Raw genomic sequence first — 23,995 nt, 5'->3', positions numbered from 1 at the left:
CTTTATAATGTGACTGGGTGGGACATGATGTTACATGTCTGCAGGATGATGCACCAAATTTAGACACTCATAAACTGCCACACTGCAAACATCATGGCAATATGACTGAAATGTTTCTATGTTAAAAGTCCAAGTCACCCCACCCCTAATATTTTTACTCTCAGATAATATCTGAGTATAGCATAAAACATGTCTGCAGACTTACAGCAGGAAGAAAATAAGTGAATGTCTCCAAAACTGAAATGAAACTGATTGCTTAAGTCTCTCCTTATACACACCATACATTCCAACTGTATTTCACAACAGACCCCATGGAACAGAAAACACTACTCATTTTGTTTCAATTTGACCTATTCATGTGACCTAGATTAGCTAATAGGAAGTTACATAATTATTCTAGAAATGCTGAATCCACATCAGTCACTGATAAATTAAGCCAAAATTATTATTAAGATTACAGTGCTTAATTGTTACAAACAATTAAGCTTCTAACTATAAAGCCAATGCAGTCTTATGCACCTAACATATTCAGGTCAGTTAGGCAAAACTAACTAACGATAATTAGTCAAGTTTACAGCCATGAACAAAAATTAGACAAAATTAGACAAAATCATGTACCTGGAGTTACAAGAAAAACATAGATATACATAACACTGGGTTCAACCCCTGTTTTAAGTAGTGGTTACCATTCATTCTTTAACGTTTGTAATCTCCCTCACATTAAAGTGCATCTTTTTCCAACCAGCCCTAGAGTGCACAAGACTTATAGTAATTTGATGCACATACAATTTATTAATGATACATACTTCATGCTTGTGGAGATATCTGTTCACTGCTATACAAGACTGTGGGTTCAGGGATCGAAAAGTTTATCAAGCAAATATGTGAAGAAGAAACTAAAAAAGGAACAAGTTATCATTAACATCCTTTATTACAACATTAATTTTCCCACTAATTAAATACTAATAGCATGCACAAAGGACAGTAAAATAAACAATCCCATCTTGCTATGTCCATTTATCTGCCAATCTGGATATTTATGTTACTAAGTAAAGTGTTGCAGTCATATGCAACTTTCAAATGTAAAAATGGTTGGATGTCAATTACCAAAATCTGACAGCAATAAACTGGATTATCTTTATACTAAAATCTGACAGCTGGCAATAAACTGGATTAATTTTTTCTTTATGCTAAAATCTAACAGCAATAAACTGGATTTTCTTTATACTAAAATCTGACAGCAATAAACTGGATTTTCTTTACACTAAAATCGGACAGCGATAAACTAGATTTTTGTTATACTAAAATCAGACAGTAATAAACTGGATTTTCTTTATGCTAAAATCTGATAGCAATAAACTGGATTTTCTTTATAGTAAAATCTGACAGCAATACACTGGATTTTCTTCAATGATGCAAATTAGAATTGCAGAAGATATGAATGGTCTTCTAGTTCTTTCCCACTGACAAAACACCAAAGTGTTTCATAACACAAAAAGAAAAACAATTGTAATGTCTTGAACACTTTTGGGTTACAATCTTTATCAAAATGTAAATACCTTTTCAATCATTAGTTATCAAAAAAACAATAATGCAGATGCCAAAACTATATTGTAAAAGGATCACATAATATCAATGAATCACTTGATTAGCTACATACATTATGTAATTATCCAACTCAAGTACAAACTAACAATATTACTTCTTAAGACCTAGTTAATTTACATTTGCCGATGATGAGCTAATTTTAAACCAAACAGTTAAATAACACCAACTCCAGCTCAGATTTAAACCAAACAGTTATATAACACAAATTCTAGCTCTGATTAAACCAAACAGTTATATAACATCAATTCTAGCTCTGATTTAAACCAGATAGTTACAAAACACAAACTCTAGCTCTGATTTAAACCAAACAGTTATATAACACCAACTCTAGCTCTGACATAAACCAAACAGTTATATAACACCAACTCTAGCTCTGACATAAGCCAAACAGTTATATAATGCCAACTCTAGCTCTGACATAAACCAAACAGTTATATAACACCAGTTCTAGCCCTGATTTAAACCAAACAGTTATATAACACCAACTCTAGCTCTGATTTAAACCAAACAGTTATATAACACCAACTCTAGCTCTGATTTAAACCAAACAGTTATATAACACCAGCTCAAGCTCTGATTTAAACCAAACAGTTATATAACACCATCTCTAACTCTGATTTAAACCAATCAGTTATATAACACCAACTCTAGCTCTGACATAAGCAAAACAGTTATATAACGCCAACTTTAGCTCTGACAGAAACCAAACAGTTATATAACACCAGTTCTAGCCCTGATTTAAACCAAACAGTTATATAATACCAACTCTAGCTCTGACATAAACCAAACAGTTATATAACACCAACTCTAGCTCTGATTTAAACCAAACAGTTATATAACATCAGCTCTAGCCCCGATTTAAACCAACCAGTTATATAACACCAGCTCAAGCTCTGATTTAAACCAAACAGTTATATAACACCAACTCTAGCTCTGATTTAAACCAAACAGTTATATAACATCAGCTCTAGCCCCGATTTAAACCAACCAGTTATATAACACCAGCTCAAGCTCTGATTTAAACCAATCAGTTATATAACACCAACTCTAGCTCTGACATAAGCCAAACAGTTATATAACGCCAACTTTAGCTCTGACATAAACCAAACAGTTATATAATGCCAACTCAAGCTCTGATATAAACCAAACAGTTATATAACACCAGCTCTAGCTCTGATTTAAACCAAGCAGTTATATAACACCAACTCTAGGTCTGGTTTAAACCATACAAATGGGCCCTACCTCATGATTGAAATCTATATTGCCAAACCCAAAGACAACTCTTGTAAAAATTGCGTGAATACAATATTTAATCATATTTTCTGGTGATCACCATTATACATATTTTCCCATGATCACCAATGTACATACATAGTTTTACAGCAACTCAATAAAAAGTACAATAGTAGTTGCATTAAAACATTTGACATGCACATCATCAAGCTGTAAGTAAAAAAGGGCAATAACTCTTTCATAAATTAAGGAAGGACAGAGATTTGTCAAGATGTGCATTCAATGATGATCATACAGTATGAACAAAGTTCAATTGCAGTTCATAACAAAGGCAAGTTATATTGCATTTACAACAAAACGTTGTCTTGCACTAAATTCAGCAATAGGACAAAATGAATAGGTGCTCCTAAAAGAACAGAGGTTAAAGTGATTTGTTGATGTTTGTCTTCTGATCATGACCATAATATTTACCAACTTTCATGGCAGTCCATCAAAACTAGTTGAAATCAATGAGATTGTGTTGGATGGATGGAAATGAGCATTATAATATAGAGACAGAGATAACACAATTAATATAAAACATTCTTGATTCAGAGAAATCCAGTTGTCTGTGTTATTTACAACATATACTCCCCCATGCAATAACCTGAACTAAATAAGTCTCAAAAACTAAAAGGTTAACATAATGACATGAAAGCATGTTTATATTATGTACAGTAATGTCTAATAAGTTTATTTTTTTGTCAGCATTTAGTGTTTTTATGTATAATCATGAGAACAAAGGTTTAATTAATGAAATTAAGAGTTAAACAATCAAAACTTTAAATTTTTTAAAAAATATAAAAGAAATAATTTTACCACTTTGTCAGTCATTAATCATGCAAACAACCTTCAGATGATAAAGAGAAACAGAGAGAAAAAACACATTATGATGCATCACCTGCTGTGAGCAACAAGTGCTGGGGACAGTTTCATATCATAAACTGTCAGTGCACCCTAAAGTGAAAATACCCATGTCATGATTGTTAAATCGTGTCAAAGATATATACAATATTCAAACAAGGTGCAACAATCATAACAATAATTATTTTTGGCAAATCAAAAAATAAGCAAGCAAAACATTTGTGAGCTAAAAGTTTGTCACAGAGGTCAAGTAGTTATCATGAATGAATTAAGTTCAAGTTTAGTTCATTTTCTTCATGCACTGGTTAATGTACAGCATAATTATGTAAGGGAAAATCCCCAATGTACAGCATAATTCTATAAGGGAAAATCCCCAAAGTACAGCATAATTCTGTAAGGGAAAATCCCCTATGTACTGCATAATTCTGTAAGGGAAAATCCCCCCCCCCCATATCCAGCAGACCTCTGTTCAACACTGTCTTCATCATCACCCTGAATGCTTTTGGCTATTATCTACTTCATTCTTCTGGGACACCAGGGGTTTCTTTGACCTTTTTGATGCTCCTGGATCTTGTTAACAGAAGCCTCTTGCTTCTTGTTGAACATATATCAATGTATTTTTGGTCCAATATCTTCTTCACTTAGGATTTCCATCAAGGATGCTCACCATCTGCCCCTTCCTCATCTGAACCCATGAAGCTGTTCTCCAGCACATTCCTTACTTCTACCATTTTCCCAGAACTCCATGACTCTTTCTTTTCCAATGCAGAGTCTTCTTTTGGATTTCTACTGCATGGTAAATAAAAGGCAGAATTATATATATATATATAGAGAGAGAGAGAGAGAGAGAGAGAGAGACACACACACACATCTAAACATACTATAACACTAGTCATGGAGGCCATGAAAATGTACTCAATAACAAGTGAGTTTCCCTTATGCATAAAACTTAAAAGATAAAATGGTAATGTGTTACATTCAGTGTCTTATGGGGGTAGCATTGGCAGTCTTTATAAACAATGGTTGCCTTTTTTTCCTATGAAAATTCTAGCCCACCCCCCGGCCCAAAAAGAAAGCCAACCATAAACTGAAAATAATAAGTACTTAGTAATCCCATATAGCATAAGGTTATATCCACAAAATATTTAATACAGTAATATGAAGCCAAAGTTTAATCCCCAACTGTATTACCTCTTTCTTCATTTTGTATCAAATCTGGAGTATGTAGCTTGTGCTCTTTAAATTCATTTTTCATCTTTCCTGTTTCAGTTTCTTTTTGGGTAGTTTATCTTCTTGTAGCAGCTGTGTGAAAAATGATACATACATTGCAGTGAAATATATTCATCATCTAGATAGTCTGCTTAAAATGATAGATTTAAACTAAACATGTTCAATGGTGTCAGAGACATAAACATTAGGGCTGTAGCCACACATAATATTGAGATTTGATTCTCACAATGAAAAAAGCTGATTTAAAAAATATATTGCAAGTAACAGTTAATTTTAATGCCAATTTAAATATGAAAATTAAACTTTATCTAATTTTAAATAGACATGTAAGGTGAATTTGAATCTGAGGCAGATCCAATTTGGTACCTTTTACAACCAAGGTATCTACAGTGGAATAAATTCCATTCCCATTTTGTACCTTTTATAACCAAGGTATCCACAGTGGAATAAATTCCATTTCCATTTTGTACCTTTTACAACCAAGGTATCCACAGTGGGATACATTCCATTCCCATTTTGTACCTTTTACAACCAAGTTATCCACAGTGGGATAAATTCTGTACCCATTGCTTTTCATGAAGTCTGTCATCTTGTCATCAGACTAATTGCCTAAATAATAAAAACAAAATAAACAGTGAAGTCATCCTGTTATAACATTTCTATCGTAGATGCATATCTACTCTTACATGAAAATGTACATCATTGATGGATGGATGTAAAATATGAGTGTACCCATGAATACACAATAGAACTCTCCTGCTGTTCATGATTACCCTTGTTTATTTTTCATGACTTTATGTGCACAGTACCCAAATATTTCATAAATCATAGATAATGGTTGCACATTAAATACAGTGAAATACATATAGACATTTTGTACTTAAAATGAATGTCAATTATAAAAAGAAATAAGAACAAATAATGCTGTGCACTGTCACAAAAGCAAGACATAAAAGGAAGAAAATGTAATCTGGTAAACATGATTTTGGTTGCAGTTTTGTAGTTTCACGTCATTTGGCAGCACATGATAGGCTATACATGGCAGAGATAAAAGTGGTAGAGGAAGAACTCGTGAAAACCCCGGGAATAACCACAGACCCACAGAAGCTACTAGTAAGTCTTCTCATATATGCATATTAGCCAAGCCCAAGACTTAAATTCATGTAGACAGATGTGACATGGTAGTGATGGTAAAGGCAAGTGCCTTAGACCACTCAGACCTAATAGTAATCAGGTTTAATTACCTAATGCCATATATTTATGTGCAACATAGATCATTTTCTCAATCTTTATCATCAACCAGGTCATCTACTTATGTATATAAACTACCGAATTTCATTTTATCCCATTCACTGACTTGGGTCCATTTTAGCTAACAAGGTTTTCATGGAACTGAGTTAAAAATATATTTTAAAAAAATTAACCATTGTTATTATATGACCAAAAGTCTAATCAGGTCATCAAGATACAACAAAAATTCCTTCCAACTGAGAGTAATAGTAAGAGAGTTTGTATTGTTGACATGAGAAATAACACAAATGTAGTTTTCTTAAGAATCGTTCAAAATCATAAAAGGTTCATTTGAGTATGATATGATGGAAACCGATATTAATGGAATACCTCAAGTCCAGAATCAGCAATACTGGATCTGTGTGGATATTCCACAGATGATACCTTCACGGTCTCCTTGTTACTAGAATAGGCAATACTGGATCTGTCTGTGTGGATATTCCACAGATAATGCCTTCACTGTCTCCTTGTCACTAGAATAGGCAATACTGGATCTGTGTTGATATTCCACAGATAATGCCTTCATGGTCTCCTTGTCACTAGAATAGGCAATACTGGATCTGTTGATATTCCACAGATAATACCTTCACTGTCTCCTTGTCACTAGAATAGGCAATACTGGATCTGTCCGTGTGGATATTCCACAGATAATGCCATCATGGTCTCCTTGTCGCTAACTATGACAATGTCCTTGATTGTTATGTTTCCAAACAGCTCTTTCACTATTGCATACTGGCATTTGCATGTTGTACCTGAAACAATCTGTACATTCAATAAAAGACTACTGTAAAATACAAACTAAGTTATGTACTCACTAAATAGTGTTGATAACTGTTGCAGTATGTTTGTTTTTATCCAAATGGTAATACAATATTGTAAAATAGGAGTTATTAACCTGGAAACATGTTACTGCATTTACTGATTCATCTTCACTAGCCAAGATTCCGATGTGATAGCCCTATCTACACCTTGGCATATCAGGCAGATACTTCTGTGCTTCAGGTCTGTGAATTTTATTGCATGCGGCAGCAAGCTACTACGTCCAATCAAAATTTTAGTTGATACCTCAAGTCCAGAATCAGCAATACTGGATCTGTGATGATGAGACAAGTGGAGCACACAATTTCAATGGACTGATAAATAAGCAATTTTCCACTGCTGGTCTTGAGTCTGTGTTCGGACAAATAACTTTCACTCATATAGACATGTAATGACTTCCCTCTGGTACACAGTCATACTTTTGCTGTTAAACTTACAAAGTATCCCTTTTAGGTCAACCACCTAAACAATTCTCGGCTGATGTATAATGCACAACACTATCGATTTGTTGGCATTACATATTAAGGGAGACAAGACATGACATCACATAGATGTCGCTATGACAAAGCACCAATATATCTGTTCGATCGGTCAAGTTGTAGATAGGGCTCACATTGAAACCATGGCTAGCAAATATGTTACTGATTATAAAGTCAATGGATGCAATTATAACATAAATATACACATATTTAAGCCAAATAAATGGCAACAATTTATCTACTATCTTAAAAGTGCATGAAAAATCAAAAAGTCTATATTGTTAGAAAAAGTTCCCAATGTATGATTTTAGATATTATGGTAAATATACGTAATACCATTGGCACAAATAGTCTACAGTTAATGATGGTTAAATTCTATTAAAGGCTCCACAACCAGCATACAGCATCATTATTACATACCAAGTATTGCTGTACGAATTTACAGTATCTGATAAATAAAATACAAGTACAGTACTTGAAAACCATGAATCTGAAAAGCAGTACATTAGACTAGAGATATATTCCAATGACATAAATGCATCAACATTTGATTTTATTCAACTCTGAATGTTTCAAATATTTAGCATCTGAAAAGTGATAGTGCATGGTCCCTTGTCTAGTGACCCTAACCGTATCCTACATGTACTACCAATATAAACACAATGTTTCTTTTCAACATCTCATGGGGTCAGGTAGTTATGGAGGAGACAACAAATTAATTACCAAGTCTAGTGACCATGATGCTACTAAAATCTAAGTGGTATGAAACATGACATTTATTAATGATTCATTCCAATATCTATCAGGTCTTGAGGAAAGGTCAAGAAGAATCCATAACCTTGCCTAGTGACCTTGATACTATCACCATAATGAGGATAAGGAAAGGTCAAGAAGAATGTTTACCCTTGTCTAGTGACCTTGATACTATCACCCTAATAAGGCACATGAAATAATGTATATTAATGACACATTAATGTATCATTGTTTAGATACAGAGATTCATTCCAGCCATAAATGTTTCAAAAGTGGAAATTAAATGTATTACCCTACCGTTTTCACAAATGCAATAAATGTCACAAACAACCCCACCATCCACACCTGCCAATAAACCTCTATTGTATATTTTTATTCATATCCACCTACCCATACACACTAGGTGAATTTTTAAAATCAAGTTTAAGATGCTATCTTATCTAGCTCTGATATATATATATATATATATATATATATATATATATATATATATATATATATATATATATAACCATGTCACTGAGGAAACTAACAAAATACAAAAATCTAGTGAAAGAGTGGAAAAGAAGAGCAGGTGCTTTGGGAAAGGACAGAGAGAAAAGATGTTGCTATGAGTCACCTGATTTTACCATACCTGTTTTATTATGCTCGCACTGTCCACATTCTTCCCGTAATTGGTTAACTCCAGTCTGAAGTACCCCACCCTCCATTTGCACAAATTCATTCATTGCCAATTTTTCAAAATTGTCTAACATATAAATCCTACTTGGTCTGGAAACTGAAATAATAGTAATAATAATAACATGTTGGTGTAAAAAACAATAATAATAATAATAACAGTAATATGATGTTGGTGTAAAAAAGATATAATAAAAATCATAATAATAATAATAAAATGTTGGTGTAAAATAATAATAATAATAATATGTTGGTATAAAGAAAATAAAAAATAAAAAAATCCCATGTGATGCTGCAATTTTTAATATTTTTAAAAACAGTTACCAGGTGGAAATCTGATCAGTCTCCAAACTAATACCCAGGGGTTACCCCATAAAGAGTGATTTAAAATTATGTGTCATTTAAATGTTTTTCCATGATGAAGGCACACACACACACACACACACACACACATATATATATATATATAGCATGATCTAAAGTATACTGTATATTTCTAATAACACACCATCATGGCCCCAACTGTAGGTACACAGGGGCAGCCATTCCCACCTTTGAACACCGAGGTGACTGAAGTGAAATCCCAAAAGTTATATTACATACTCTGCTTTGGTGAAGGTGCGAACCAAAATGTCAGACTGGAATATGCAACAGTTTACAACTACCTCCAACCCTTTATATATTCTATTATGGCTGGTCTCCCTATAACAATATATAAACATAAATAATACATACATACACTCACACATACAAATACATTGGGGGAGGTGGTCACAGTTACAATTTTGATCTGCTAGCAAGAATGATGCTATTTCAGCTTAAACCTTTAAATCAGATAATGACAGCTTGTGAGAGGAAGACAAAAAATATTGTCCCCTGAAATAGGCTCAGTATTTTACTACATTTTTGGGGGTTTCACCAGACTAACTTAAATCAAAAAATTATCAACATAAAAAAAACTAAAAGGTATAAAGTTCATCTGCTTTTTACTTCATGGTTACTAATTCCTGAACCTATTCCTTAATGGGACTAGACCCAAAAATAAAGACAAAAGTAAGAAAATGATAGAAACGTATACACGTGACAATCTTCAACCTATGTCAAGGCACATTCATTCATTATAACTGCAAAGTTATTAGCAATTGAAAGAACCTTAAACAAGTCATGATTTTCAACCTGTGCCAAGATTCAGGGCAAGTGATCGTCATACTAACTTATATATTATTTTTTATCTAAACTACAACCAGAACTTATAGCTGCAAACAAAGAAACCTTCACCTGGTGTATTAGTTTATAATTTATTATTGCACCCCATAACTTTGAATTTTAAAATATTTGGTAAAGGCATTGTCTTTGACATGTATGCAATTTAAAACAAAATCAAATAAAAAATACACCTCTATCCTGCCCATGTATAGGAAGACAAAGTAAGACCTTTACTACTCCTATGTGATAAACTGTATGGGAAAATAAAAATACAATTGTTTATAAGTTCCATAAAGATATTCCTTTATGAGATCATTCAGGAGTGATTTCCATTAGAAATGTGTGTTGTGTAATCATTCAAAACAGAAATAATGTCTTAAGTGTTTAATGTGATATTTCTAATCAATAACTATACTTCTGACTTTAATACTGAAATGAAATTATCCACATAATGTGTGTGTGTGTTGAAAAACTGAACTTGACTATGTACAATCTCCATGACCTACACCACAGGAGTCTGTCGTTTTATCAATAAAGTACGGCGAAATCTCTAACAATATGAAATCCCCTTATCGATAATATATTTATATTATCGATAAGGGGATTTCATATTGTTAGAGATTTCGCCGTACTTTATTGATAAAACGTCAGACTCCTGTGCCTACACGAAGAGCAAAGGTTTATAAAGAATTTAAACTTATATTCAAATTTTCCTGAGAATCAGAGTGTTAAAATTAAGATTATAATAAACTGTACCGTAGATTCAAAGTGTTTAATCCGATATGAGACGCACCAGCACTAAATAGGAGTATTTGTAAAAATATTCACGTAACACTGAATACTCTAGTAAATATGACATATATACTATTTTTATAACTGTATGATTTTAGAACAGTGTTTATACAAACTGTTTGTGGTGCCTGTGGTGTTGTAAAAACCTGGCATTAGAGAAATAACATTTGGCATCTTCAATTGCTTATCACTTTTTTTTTTTTTTTCTTTTTTTTATCACACGCTACCCGGTCTCCATGATCCGCCATTTTGTTATGTCACATGACACACTGTTGGGTTCCATCTAGGAATAACGCAACAATTCGGAATCCTGTGTTGTTGAGCTCTTTCTCGAGAATTTGCAGCAATTGTCTCGCTTCCTAGAGTATATGCTGAAACTCATAATAATACAACAATAAATGAAGGAAAACATTGATTTTACGTATTCGATAAATATTATGTCTAAAACTGAAACCAGCTCTAAATAATTAATAATTCATAATATATTGCAGTACAAATAGCCAAAGGATACAAGATGCATACAAAATTGTACCATAATTCTGAAACAAGGAGGGAAATATATTAAACTTAAAATATTCAAGAAATGTATCAAATATTTATTAATGTAGATGCACAAAAGAATCTAAAATAGAAATTATATATATCTATATATATATATATATATATATATATATATATATATATATATATATATATATATATATATTAATGTATCCACACAAGGGGTTGATAATTCAGAAAAAATAATGGAGGAAGATGGAATTCCCTTTTATATCAATGATTTCATTGTCACAATGGTTATTTTTACAAAAGAAAGTTTAATTCTGGAATGTAAGTTATAAATGTATGAAAGTAAAAGGAAAAAAAAAATAAAGTTTTATATATAATTAAAGACTATGGATCAGTAGAAATGACCATATAAAAATATCATAAGCAGAATAGTCTATGTGAAAGCACAGCTGAATATATATTACAATGTAGGTGGCCAAAAATAACAATAATAATGTTTCATAAGAGCTTCTAAAGAGCAAACAAATCTATCTCCCTAATTTCACAATACAACCAAATTAAAAGTCCTATATTAGACTAAAATTTTTAAAGATTTTTTATTATATTAAAATTAAAAATCCTATATTGCACTGAAATGTCAAAATTACATAAACAGTTCTAAATTTAAAACTCTATATTAGACTAAAATTAAAAATTCTATATTAGACTGAAATAAAAATAAAAATTATATAATCAACTAAATTTAAAAATTATGTATTAGACTAAATTGAGAAATCTAAATTAAACATAAATAAAAATCTATATTTGACTAAAAATATAAATTCTGCATTAGACTAAAACTGGAAATTTCATTTAAGATTAAAATTGTAGATTCTAGATTAGACTCAAACTCAAAATTTTGTTAGACCAATATTATAATCTTTATATGTGTGCATGTGACTTGGATTTTTAATGTAGATTTAACAATTTTTCAGTCATATCACTATGATGTCAACACTGTGGCAGTTTATAGTGATGTCTAACAATGGGGCACCATGTCACAGACATGTAGCATGATTTTCCCACCCAGTCACATTATCCTTACAACGGGCCAAACAGTCCTAACACTTACCTCTTAATGCTGAGTGCCAAGTGAGGCAGCTGTTAGTAGCATTTTTGTAAGTCTTTGGTATGACTTGGATTAGGATTGAACCCGCAATCTCCTGCATCTGAGGCGGATGCTCTAACCATTAGGCCACCAGAGCGGTTTAATCTTTATATTAGAATGATATAAAAAATTCTATATGAGGCTAAAATTAAAATATCTATTGTAGACTAGAATTAAAATTTCTATATTAGACTAAATTGTAAAATCTCTATTAGACTGATATTGAAAATTCTATATTAGACCAAAAATAAAAGTTATATATTAGACTAAATTTATATAATTTAATAGACTAATATTAAAAACTATATTTTAGACTATTTTAAAAAAAATTCTATATTTGACTAAATTAACAATTCCATATTAGACTAAATTAAAAATTCTGTATTTGACCAAATTAAAAATTCTGTATTGGACTAAATTAAAAATTATATAGCAGACTCCAATGAAAAACCAGTATTAGATCACAATTAGCATCTTATATTTTACTAGCATGAAAAAATTCTTTAATCAAGGAAAATTAAAAGTGCTACAGTGGACTAAAAGGTAAAAGTTATATAATTGACTAAAAGGTAAAAATTATATAATTGACTAAAATGAAAAATGTTATATAAGGCTGAAGTTAAACACCATCTTAAACTAAAATGTAAAAAATCTATATTGGACTTAGAATAACAAAATATTTAATATGCAAATTATATAATGGGCTAAACATGAAACATTCTAAAATCAACTAAAATTAAAAATTCTATACTAGAAAAAAACTAAAAATTCTATATTACAATAAAATTACAAATCCATATTAGACTAACATTAAAAATGCTTTTATTACTAGAATTTAATAGTAAAAATTCTAAATTAGACTAATTAAAAAAAATCTATATTATGCTGAATAAAGAATTCTATATCAGACTAAATTAAAAATTCTATATTAAAATACATCTGAAAATTCTGTATCAGACTAAATTAAAAATTCTATTTAGAAAAAAATAAAATTTCTATATTAGACTAAATATAAAAATTATGTATCAGACTAAATTATAAATTTTATATTAACCTAAGATTAAAAATTTGATATTAGACTAACTTTAAAAATGCTATATTAGACTAAATTAAAAATTCTATATTGGACTAAACTTAAAATATTTATTAGACTATATTAAAATATTCTATACGTGAATAAAATTAAAAATTCCATATTAGAATAAAATTAAAAGTCCTTTATTGGACTAAAATGTAAAAATTGTATAATCAACTAAAACTGAACCATCTATTTTAAGCTTAAATGAAAGATCCTATATTAGGCTAAAATTAAAATACCTATATTTTGCTATGATGTAAAAGAAATGAATCAACTAAAATTAAAAATGTTATATTAGACTAAAAGTAAAAATTCCAAATCAGAAGGAAATTTAAAATCCTGTAACTGACTAAAATTAAACACTCTATATTAGATTAAAATTAAAAGTTCTATATTTGACAGAAATAAAATAAAAAACAATATAATCAACAAAAATTAAAAATTCTGTTTGACTAAAAGTTAAAAAAGTACCATTAACTAAAATTAAAATTTCTTTGTTAGTCTAAAATGATAAATTTAATATTGTAAAAAAATACAAATTTTATATCAGACTAATATTCAAAAATTTATATAATCTGCTAACATTTAAAATTTCTATATTAGACTAAATTAAAATCTCCATAATAAACAAAAATAAATAAATTATATATGAGACTAAAATTAAAAAAGAGTGATTATATATGGCCTGACTGTGCCTTTGACTTTCAGAGAAAATGTGTGGATATTTCTTTCATTGTGTCCAGGTCATCTGTTGCAATCTTTGATACCATTAAAAAATGTTAATGTTCTTGTATCCCATTGTTTCCATTATTTCATTTTTTCAAATAGATTAACACCCTGTAGTTTTAGTTTCCATGGTACCATGGGTCAAATGGAGGGTATAACTTTAGTACATTCCACCAGAACATAAAAGGTAAGAGACTGATATACCAGCAAGTGTAAAACAACCATAACAGGGCAAGGTATCTAATCTGCTCTTCACATTGCAATACTGTCATGTACATGTCAATCCTAATTGTCTGAAATATACAGCAACCAGCACACCAGGGTTAGTAGAGGAATAACCAGGAAAAGGAGCAACTGACAAGCTATCTCACATTATACACATTGGCCAAGCCAAACTCAAACCCATGAGGACAGAGGTGAGTTGTCAGTGACTCGTAAAGGCAAACATTGGCCAGGCCAGACTCAAATCCATGAGGACAGAGGTGAGTTGTCAGTGATTGGTAAAGGAAAGCACTATAGACCAATCTGCCATCCAAGACCCCAGTGAATGAATGAATGAATGAATGAAGCAACTATATGTTACATATTTGTAACTTTGCAATTGTTAAATAATTGAATAAATTGACCAGGTCTATTGACCTACATGTATCTAAGGACAGCACAGCAGTAACACACAAGGGATACAACCATGTTAATCAATCCATAGGCCTGAGAATCATAATCGTCATGTGTCTCCCCCATGTCTCGAAAGTATACTACATTTGGTTAAATCACTTATTTATGGAAGTTATTGTACAAACAAAAGTGTGGTAGGTTCACAGACAAATCCATTTTAATATTAAGACTTTTCTACAAAAGTGTGGCAGGTACACTGACCAATCAAATTTAAGACTTTTATACAAAACATGGGGGATATTTAGTTTACATTCCAAGATGAAACAGAAGTTTTGCCTCTATTAGCATTTAAGCAGTATTACTTTCTTCTTCTCTTCCTTCATTTTAGTGTAAAATTAATATGAAGGAACTAAACTATTAATACATCATACAAATATGACCTTGACCCCTGATACAATGGTTCTGAAATCAAGAATAATTATATCTTGTTCATTAAAGATATCCCTATCAGTCTGATATCCACTGACCCAACTTAAGAAGTGCTATAGTAATTTAAACTGATAACAGGTAGAGGGTTGACCTGAACCTCAGCCATGACAATAGTCAGGTAGGCTTTACTACCTGTGCTATGTTGAAGTTAGCTTGTCTAGTTCTCTTAGTCAGTATTTTTCATGTTTAATGAGGAGTAATACCTTGATCTTGAACCTTGACTACAAGGGAGACAACCACAAGACACTACATGCATAAGGAGGAATAATACATTGATCATGAACCTTGTCTACATGGGAGACAACCATCTATACTACATGTATGATCATGAATAATACATTGATCTTGAACCTAGCTACAAGGGAGACAACCACACAATAATCCATGTATAATGAGGAATTGATTGATCTTGCCCCTTGATTACAAGGGAGACAACCACTCTATAATACATGTATAAAGATAAATAATACATTGATTTTGGACCTTGACTTCAAGGGAGACAACCACTATATACTACATGTATAATGATGAACAATACATTGATTATGGACCTTGAATACTAGGGAGACAACCACACTTTATTACATGTATGATGAGGAATTATTTGCATTAAATGCATTGGGTTTGGACATTAACTATAAGGGTGACAACCACTGTATACTAAATGTATGATGTTGAATAATACATTGATGTTTGACCAACACTACAAGGGAGATAACCACAATATGCTACATTGATATTGAACATTGACTGTAAAGAAGACAACAACACTATACTACACATATGATGATGGACCCTGAAGAAGATTTACAAGAAGGTAGTTAATCGAATCTAGGCATACATTTCAATCCTGTGCAACAATTATGCAGAAGAAACCAAAGTAATATGTTACTAATCTATGGTCTTAAACTAATTATCACAAAGAAGTAAAATCAAACAGTTTTGTAAAATCACAAATAATTTAATTTTCCCTGTTATACAATAAAAATTAATGAGGAAATTAAAGCATAACAAGTTAAATCCCAAATAATCGTAACTGTTCTATTACAAGTCCAAATACAAATCTTTCAAATGAACTCCAATCTTGAATGTCTTAATGTATTAACAGTCTTGATGTATCAATCCAGAATGTTTATGAATGAATTCACAATAATCAGGAAGTATTTTTAGTAATTTCAATAAATGATTTAAATAATTATTCCTCTCACATTATTGTGAAGAAAGCTAAAGGTTTTTTTCACTAGACTGATACTAGAATATTAACAATTCATTTTGTTTCAGGACCATGTATACAAACCAAACATACAATAAGATGACCAGGATATGTGTCATTAGTTTGCTTCCAAAACATTATAAGGCCAATAGGTCATACAAACATGTTTACACATTTTGATCATAAAGTACAACCTACTTTTTTAGAATATATTGTCTTATTAACATGGTCAAGTCATCTGAATATAGAATAGGCCTTATAAATGTGGCCAAATAGTCTAAATATAGAACATGTCTTATAAATGTGTACAAGTGGTATAAATATAGAATAGGTCTTATAAATGTGGCCAAGTGGTCTAAATATTGAATATGTCTTATAAATGTGGCCAAGTGGTCTAAATATGGAATACGTCTTTTAAATGTGGCCAAGACGTCTACATATAGAATCAGTCTCATAAATGTGGCCAAGTGGTCTACATTTAGAATAGGTCTTATAAATGTGGCCAAGTGGTCTAAATATAGAATGTGTATTTTAAATGTGGCCAAGAGGTCTACATGTAGAATTGGTGTTATAAATGTAGCCACATTGTCTAAATATAGAATAGGTCTTATAAATGTGGCCAAGTGGTCTAAATATAGAATAGGTTTTATAAATGTGGCCAATTAGTCTAAATATAGAATATGTCTTTTAAATGTGGCCAAGAGGTCTACATATAGAATTGGTCTTATTAATGTGGCCAAGTGGTCTAAATCTAGAATAGGTCTTATAAATGTGGCCAGGAGGTCTACATATAGAATCGGTCTTATAACTGTAGCCACGTGGTCTAAATATAGAATATGTGTTATAAATGTGGTCAAGTGGTCTAAATATAGAATGCATCTTTTAAATGTGGCCAAGAGGTCTACATATAAAATCAGTGCTACAAATGTAGCCACATGGTCTAAATATAGAATAGGTCTTATAAATGTGGCAAAGAGGTCTACATACAGAATAGGTCTTATAAAGATGTCCAAGTAGTCCAAATATAGAATAGGTCTTATAAATGATACATGTTCTTATAATTGAGATACGTCTGTTTACAATGCAATATGCAGATATATCTAGTCTATTTAAAGGCAGAGAAAAGTAAACAACAATGTTGTAAAAATAAGGAATAGAGAAGACTATGGAATGTAGAAATATTTTGACAGTAATACATTTAATGGGGAACAATATGAAATTTAGACATAGTTTGATAGTAATAGATTTAATGGGGAAGATTATTGAATGTATATTCATTTTGACAGTAACAAATTTAATCAGGAAGAATATGGAATGTAGACATAATTTGACAGTAATAAAATGAATTTGGAAGAATATGGAATGTTGACATTTTGGGAGAGTAATAGTTGTAAGGTGGAAGAATATGAAATGCAGACATAGTTTGACAGTAACAGTAACATATTTAATGAGGAAGGATATAGAATGTACACATATTTCTGCAGTTATATATTTAATTAGGCAGGATATGGAATGTATAAATATTTTGACAGGAACAGATTTAATGAGGAAGGACAATGAATGTAAACATATTTTGACAGTAACAGTAGTGAAGGGGGGCACTATACCGACAATGGGAATTAGCATTACAGACCCCCCTGGGCAAATATACCGACAATGGAAATTTAACATGGAGAAAAATCGTGGGTAAGAATACCGACAAGGGGAATTAACATGGCGATAAATTGTGGGCCACTTTACCGACAAGGGGAATTTAACATGGAACTAAAGTGTGGGTCTGTTTAACGACAAGGGGAATTTAACATGGGAATAAATCGTGGGTCACTTTACGTACAAGGGAATTGAATATGGGATTTTTTTTTTTTTTTTAAAAAAAAGGGTAGGCAATTGAAAAAGTCATTCTCTTTTCGAGAAATATGGCTGGCCCTGAAAAGGGCCTTTGGGTTTATGTTAATGTATTCATTAACATAAAGGGCACCGCATTGGTCATCTTCTTGTCCTTAGGCTGCGTCTTACTGTTGGTCCGTAAATTAGCACTCTTTTCAGGCATCCTTGTCTTTCAACGTAGATCCTACGTATCCACAGGCTGGTGTTTGTCCTGTGGACAACGGTCCACTTGGATCGGACATACATGAGCATGTCCGTCCTAAACATCATGGAAGACACAAGGGTGGATGACTCAACTGTGGTCCACATCTTGAAGCAACGAGAACAGGTGAATCAATGCAGTGAACTGCGCTTATTTATAGGTACAGGTAGGATTGAAACGGATTGAGTTCATTCACCAATCCAAACACGCGTTACAAAATTCAGTCAGCCCGCATCCAATCCGAAGAGAGCAGTCTGTGACATCAGTTGGTCTATATACATTCACTAGCGCTTGTGTGCAGTCAATCTATGCGACAGTGATTCAACATGACGGAAACTCAGAAAACGATCCATTGGGGTGCACCAACAGGGGAGACTGCCCAAGGGAACCCGGACTTACTTTCAGAAGAGGTGAATTGGGATTTTGTGGATTTTCTCTCCTCGCAAGAATTTGTTCCGGAACCTTCGTTACCTTCTTCATTACCGCAAGTGGAGAATTTTAGACAGAGACAGAAAGAAGAATTGGAGAAATTTATACAACGACAAAAGGAAGCGGAACAGGCTTTTTTCCTACAGCAACAGCAGCAAGAAGAAGAGGTAAGAAAAAAACGACAGCAACAACAGCAAGAAGAAGTAGCAGCAAAGAAACAGGAGGGTGAAAATCAAACGGTCACGGTACTGTTGGACATTTTAGCGGAGTTAAGAAGTTTGAAACAAATGTATTAGACTTCTTTATTACGACCGAAGAGAATACGACCTTCCCGAGCTAAACACGTCAACCCTGTGACTAAGCCTACCGTACCACCCTTAGTGATTTCAACCCAATCATCAAGCAGCAGAGGAGGGGAACAGACCACTTAAGGGAAGGGTCACCCTTGTTATACAAAAAAAATAGTGACCCATCATAGAGGTCAAATACCATGTCTACGATTATTGTTTGTCCCCAAAATAATTGTAGACGAGCCTCCTCTGCTGCTATGTTATTCTGAATAATCTTGGGAATCTTCGGAATCCTGGGAATCTTCGGAATCCTGGGAATTTGTTTTATGTTTCAAGTAATATTCAAGTTCTGATGGTGGTTTTTCTATTTTTGGATTTATGTTTTTTCTTTTTCTGTAATATATCATCAAACTTCTGTATCGATCTCCACCGCAATTTTTGCAAATCTGATATAATCCTCTAACGCCGTTGTTACATCCAACACATCTTCATGGACCAGCATGAGGGTTTTTCTTTACAAGATAATTATGTTTTTTGCAATATTCTCCACGACATTTTTTATCACATTTGTTAGTGGTTCCTTGACGCAGCCATGCACAATTGTTCATTATATTAATGATATCAGTTTAATTTTATCATCACCCCCCGTTATCCAAATATTTTATCAAGTCCAATACGATATCTTGTTCTAGGATCGTGCAAATTTATTGTTATAAACCCGTGCGGAGTAGTTTGCGCTCGTGAAAAGAAGTTTCTGAATTTAATTATATCCATGTCACCGCTGCACCAGGTTTGATGAATATTTCGCAACGTGTGTGTGTCTACGCCATTAAACACAACTAAAATGTTACAGTTATCTCTGATCACTTTTGGTATTTGTGTGTATCGTTGAGTAACATAAATAACATCGGTATTTTTATGTCTACCACGGGAAAAAATCCTAGCTGGATTTGACTGTTTATCTAGCATCACATCGTCGTATACAACTAAATTATTAATAAATCCGTTTAAAACATCAACGGACGGTACTTCATCAATATCTGTTATAAACTCTATAACATCATTATTTTCGTCCAGTAATCGCGCGTTTTCGTTAAAATCTTTTAATACTTCATAACATCGTTGATCATCAGCGGATGGTGCTACCAAATACAACTTATCCCATTTCAACCATCTCATTATCAGATTAAGTAATAATTGCGTCTTACCCGATCCAGATGGTCCCATGATAATCATTCTGATGGAATTCGGTAGTGCAGGATGGTGCTTAACTGGCTCTCGCTGCCGAGTTGCTGAGAAATCAATTATATCCATATATATTATAACATGAATTTATATTGTTTACGCTGTAAAGTTAAAACTCCAACCACTGATTTAGCTACGGTTATAACAAAAAATAAAAAAATAGCGTATGGTGGAAAATGTTCTGTATGCGGTAGAAAGAAATTTTCGTTTTTACCTAATAGGCGCGGTGGTGATATTGCTAATTTGATGTCAAAGTTTCCAGGTGCTCCATGGGCTAAATACAGTGGAGAAAAACATCTACCAGGATATAATTATTGCGGTCCTGGTACTCGACTCGATATCAGGCTTGATAATCAGGATCAACCAAAACCAGGCGAGGAACCAATAAACGCCATTGATCGAGCTTGTCATGTTCATGATGTAGCTTATAAGAGTAAAAATCTACAAGATAGGCATATTGCAGATGTGAAATTAATTCATGCATTAAATTCCATAAAAAATAAAAATATCAGAGAATCATTAGCTAATTGGTTAGTAAGATCCGCGATGAAAAGTAAATTAGCGCTAGGGGCTGGTAATATATAATGGAATCGATTTATTATTCACCAATTGGATACTGGAAGGGTAAATCAGCAATTAGTAAACTCGCTGAAGCAGCAGCGGTTAAACATTCTGCCGCTAGCGCGTGGTTGTCCAGGCAGGCAATATGGCAAATTTATCTACCACGTCCTAAACAAATTCAGTACGCGTATTTCAGTGTCAGTGTTCCTAATGAAGTTCATCAAGCTGATATTTTATTTTTACCATATGATACTGTACGTAGAAAAACGTACAAATACGCGCTAACTGTCATTGACGTTGCAAGTAGATATAAAGAAGCAGAACCGTTAACGACTAAAACAGCCGCTGAAGTAGCCGACGCATTTAAACGAATTTATCAACGAGGTGGTGGACCACAAAGTGGTCTGCGATGGCCACAGCTGCTACAGGTTGATCCTGGCAAGGAATTTCTTGGTCCAGTATCATCGTTGATGAAACAACATAATACCAAAATACGACGAGGGCATACTGCAATTCATCGTGATCAGGCAATTGTTGAGCGATTTAATCGAACACTCGCTGAGCGGTTATTTGGATATCAATACGCGAAGGAATTGATTCAAGATAAAAGATCTCGTGAATGGGTGGCAAGATTACCAAGCGTGATAGCTGCATTAAATAATGAGATTACACGAACAACCAACATGAAACCCATTAATGCAATTACCAAAACAAATATACCAACACAACGAAAAGATATTGAAAAACAAAAAATATTGGGTGATGTTACAGTTAGATATTTATATGAGCCCGGCGAACTTGAAGGCGGTAAAGCGAGAGCGACTGATCCTATTTGGAGTGTTACCACGCATAAGATATCCACCGTGACAAGATCGCCAGGTAGACCCGCAATCTACAGACTAGATTCGGCTGCTCCTCAACGCGGATTTGTGCGTGAACAATTACAAGTGATCCCTACGGATACACAATTACCACCAAAATCACTTAACTAGCACTGGCGCCTCTGCGTCGATTACATTCAAGACAGGTCAACATGATATTTTCTCGTGTATGACCAAGATTGTTATTTTTTCTATCTATGGTAAATTGTCTTGGATCATTTTTCAGATACCGCCATAACATTATACAATTACAACTTGCACAATGATTATTCTGTTGTTGTTTTAGCGCATTAATAAAATCAACATCAAGATCAAAATTGCGTTTATTTTTTTTATCACACTGTTTATAACCATATAATTTTTTTCTTATTATATCACCGTCAACATCATCATTGATCACTGACGAGTCCATGACGATTCGTCTCAATTGAGATATTTTTCTAACTCGAGATACTGCGAGATAAACCAAGTTCGACCATTCGATGTGATCATCAACGATCCAAACAACTGTATCAGTAATAGTTAATCCCTGAGATGAATGAATCGTCATCGCGTATCCGAGCGTCCACGGGGATTTATCAGCACGTAGAGCATCTTCAACAACATCAACGTCGACGGCAACAATATCATTCAATACAAAATTTTGTTTCCTCTTTGACTCTCCTGGTATATCAACGTCGATATTTTGCCGTCGCGTATCTGCTGGTCGATAGCATAGTGGAACTAACAACGTTGGAAATTTTTCTCGTTGTAACTGAAACAACTCCCGCTGAAGTGTATCACGAACTATCTTTCTACTTGCAACTATCAAATCGTTTGGTCGCCACGTTTGCATAAAGTCTTTCATGGATGTTTCTGAAATTATCTCGCGCATTATTTCACACTGTATTTTATTCGGTTGCAGTCTGATTAATTTTTTAAATTCCTTTAATGCTGCATCAAGTGCTCTATGATCATCAGTTATTTCTTCAGCGTGGTCGACAAAGTTCTTTAGCCAATCATGTGGAGATGGTCCAGCTACAGGTGGTGGTTGACCGTGATCGCCGCACATTATCACAGCAGTATTTCTTGTTAACAACCAATCAAGAAATGTTTTTAATGTTTCTTGCGGTACAGTGCATATTTCATCCCATATTATAATCCTTGGAATGTATTTCTCACCCATCCTTAAAGATGTCCATGTATCACCCTTCCATCGAAAAAAGCTGTGATAAGTACAGGAATTAACACCGCGTTGTTTCATCTCTCGAGCGAGTCTATGTGTGGGTGTTAGCACGATCATATCCGAGTTCTGAAATAGTTCGATAGCTCGAGTGGTTTTACCACTGCCGCCAGGTCCGTTTAGATAAACCGTTTTGTGTCTAGTTATTGGATCGTATATCGATGGTAACAACGAAGTTGTCAACGTTTGATATTTTTTACAGTAAATATCTTTAACCGCAACATCAGCGGATTCGGAATAATCGAGCATATATTCATTTTTTATTCTCCACGAACCCCACGATGCATAAGTGCCTATGTTTAATCCTTCTAACAGCATTTAATGTTTTTTGCTTATATAAAACGAATCGGTAGCAACTCTGACGGCATGCGTAGAAACCTTATTTATCATCGATAATAGATTTATTGAAACATACGCGAGCATCGATGATCTTAAATGAGTATACTGAGGTGACTCACCGTCCATGTAGTTCACAATTGTACCTAGTTTATTTCCATTCGACAAGAAAG

At 33.0% G+C, this 23,995-nt stretch overlaps 1 protein-coding gene across 5 annotated transcripts; it reads right to left on the bottom strand.

Moving 5' to 3' along the window:
- Positions 1–912: 912 nt before the first annotated feature.
- LOC149774156 (uncharacterized) lies at positions 913–12,728 on the bottom strand. 5 transcript variants are annotated; one of them, XM_089945779.1, is made up of 7 exons: positions 12,613–12,728; positions 11,108–11,362; positions 8,950–9,093; positions 6,595–7,016; positions 5,393–5,583; positions 4,936–5,046; positions 913–4,533 (listed from the first exon to the last, which is right to left on the bottom strand). In XM_089945779.1, exons 2-4 carry the CDS (start codon positions 11,163–11,165, stop codon positions 6,868–6,870), a joined length of 351 nt encoding a protein of 116 aa, XP_089801905.1. In that variant the 5' UTR covers positions 11,166–11,362; positions 12,613–12,728; the 3' UTR covers positions 913–4,533; positions 4,936–5,046; positions 5,393–5,583; positions 6,595–6,867. The 5 variants fall into 5 exon arrangements, with proteins under 5 accessions (XP_089801905.1, XP_089801906.1, XP_089801909.1 ...); XM_089945780.1 differs by having other exon boundaries at positions 5,497–5,583; XM_089945783.1 differs by having other exon boundaries at positions 4,936–5,583; positions 6,595–7,026.
- Between the last annotated feature and the right edge of the window lie 11,267 nt (positions 12,729–23,995).

The sequence above is a fragment of the Sinohyriopsis cumingii genome, unplaced genomic scaffold, assembly GCF_028554795.1.
Source record: "Sinohyriopsis cumingii isolate HCF-2022 unplaced genomic scaffold, ASM2855479v2 utg000426l, whole genome shotgun sequence".
NCBI classification, from domain to species: domain Eukaryota; kingdom Metazoa; phylum Mollusca; class Bivalvia; order Unionida; family Unionidae; genus Sinohyriopsis; species Sinohyriopsis cumingii.
This window is presented reverse-complemented; position numbering and strand designations above follow the sequence as displayed.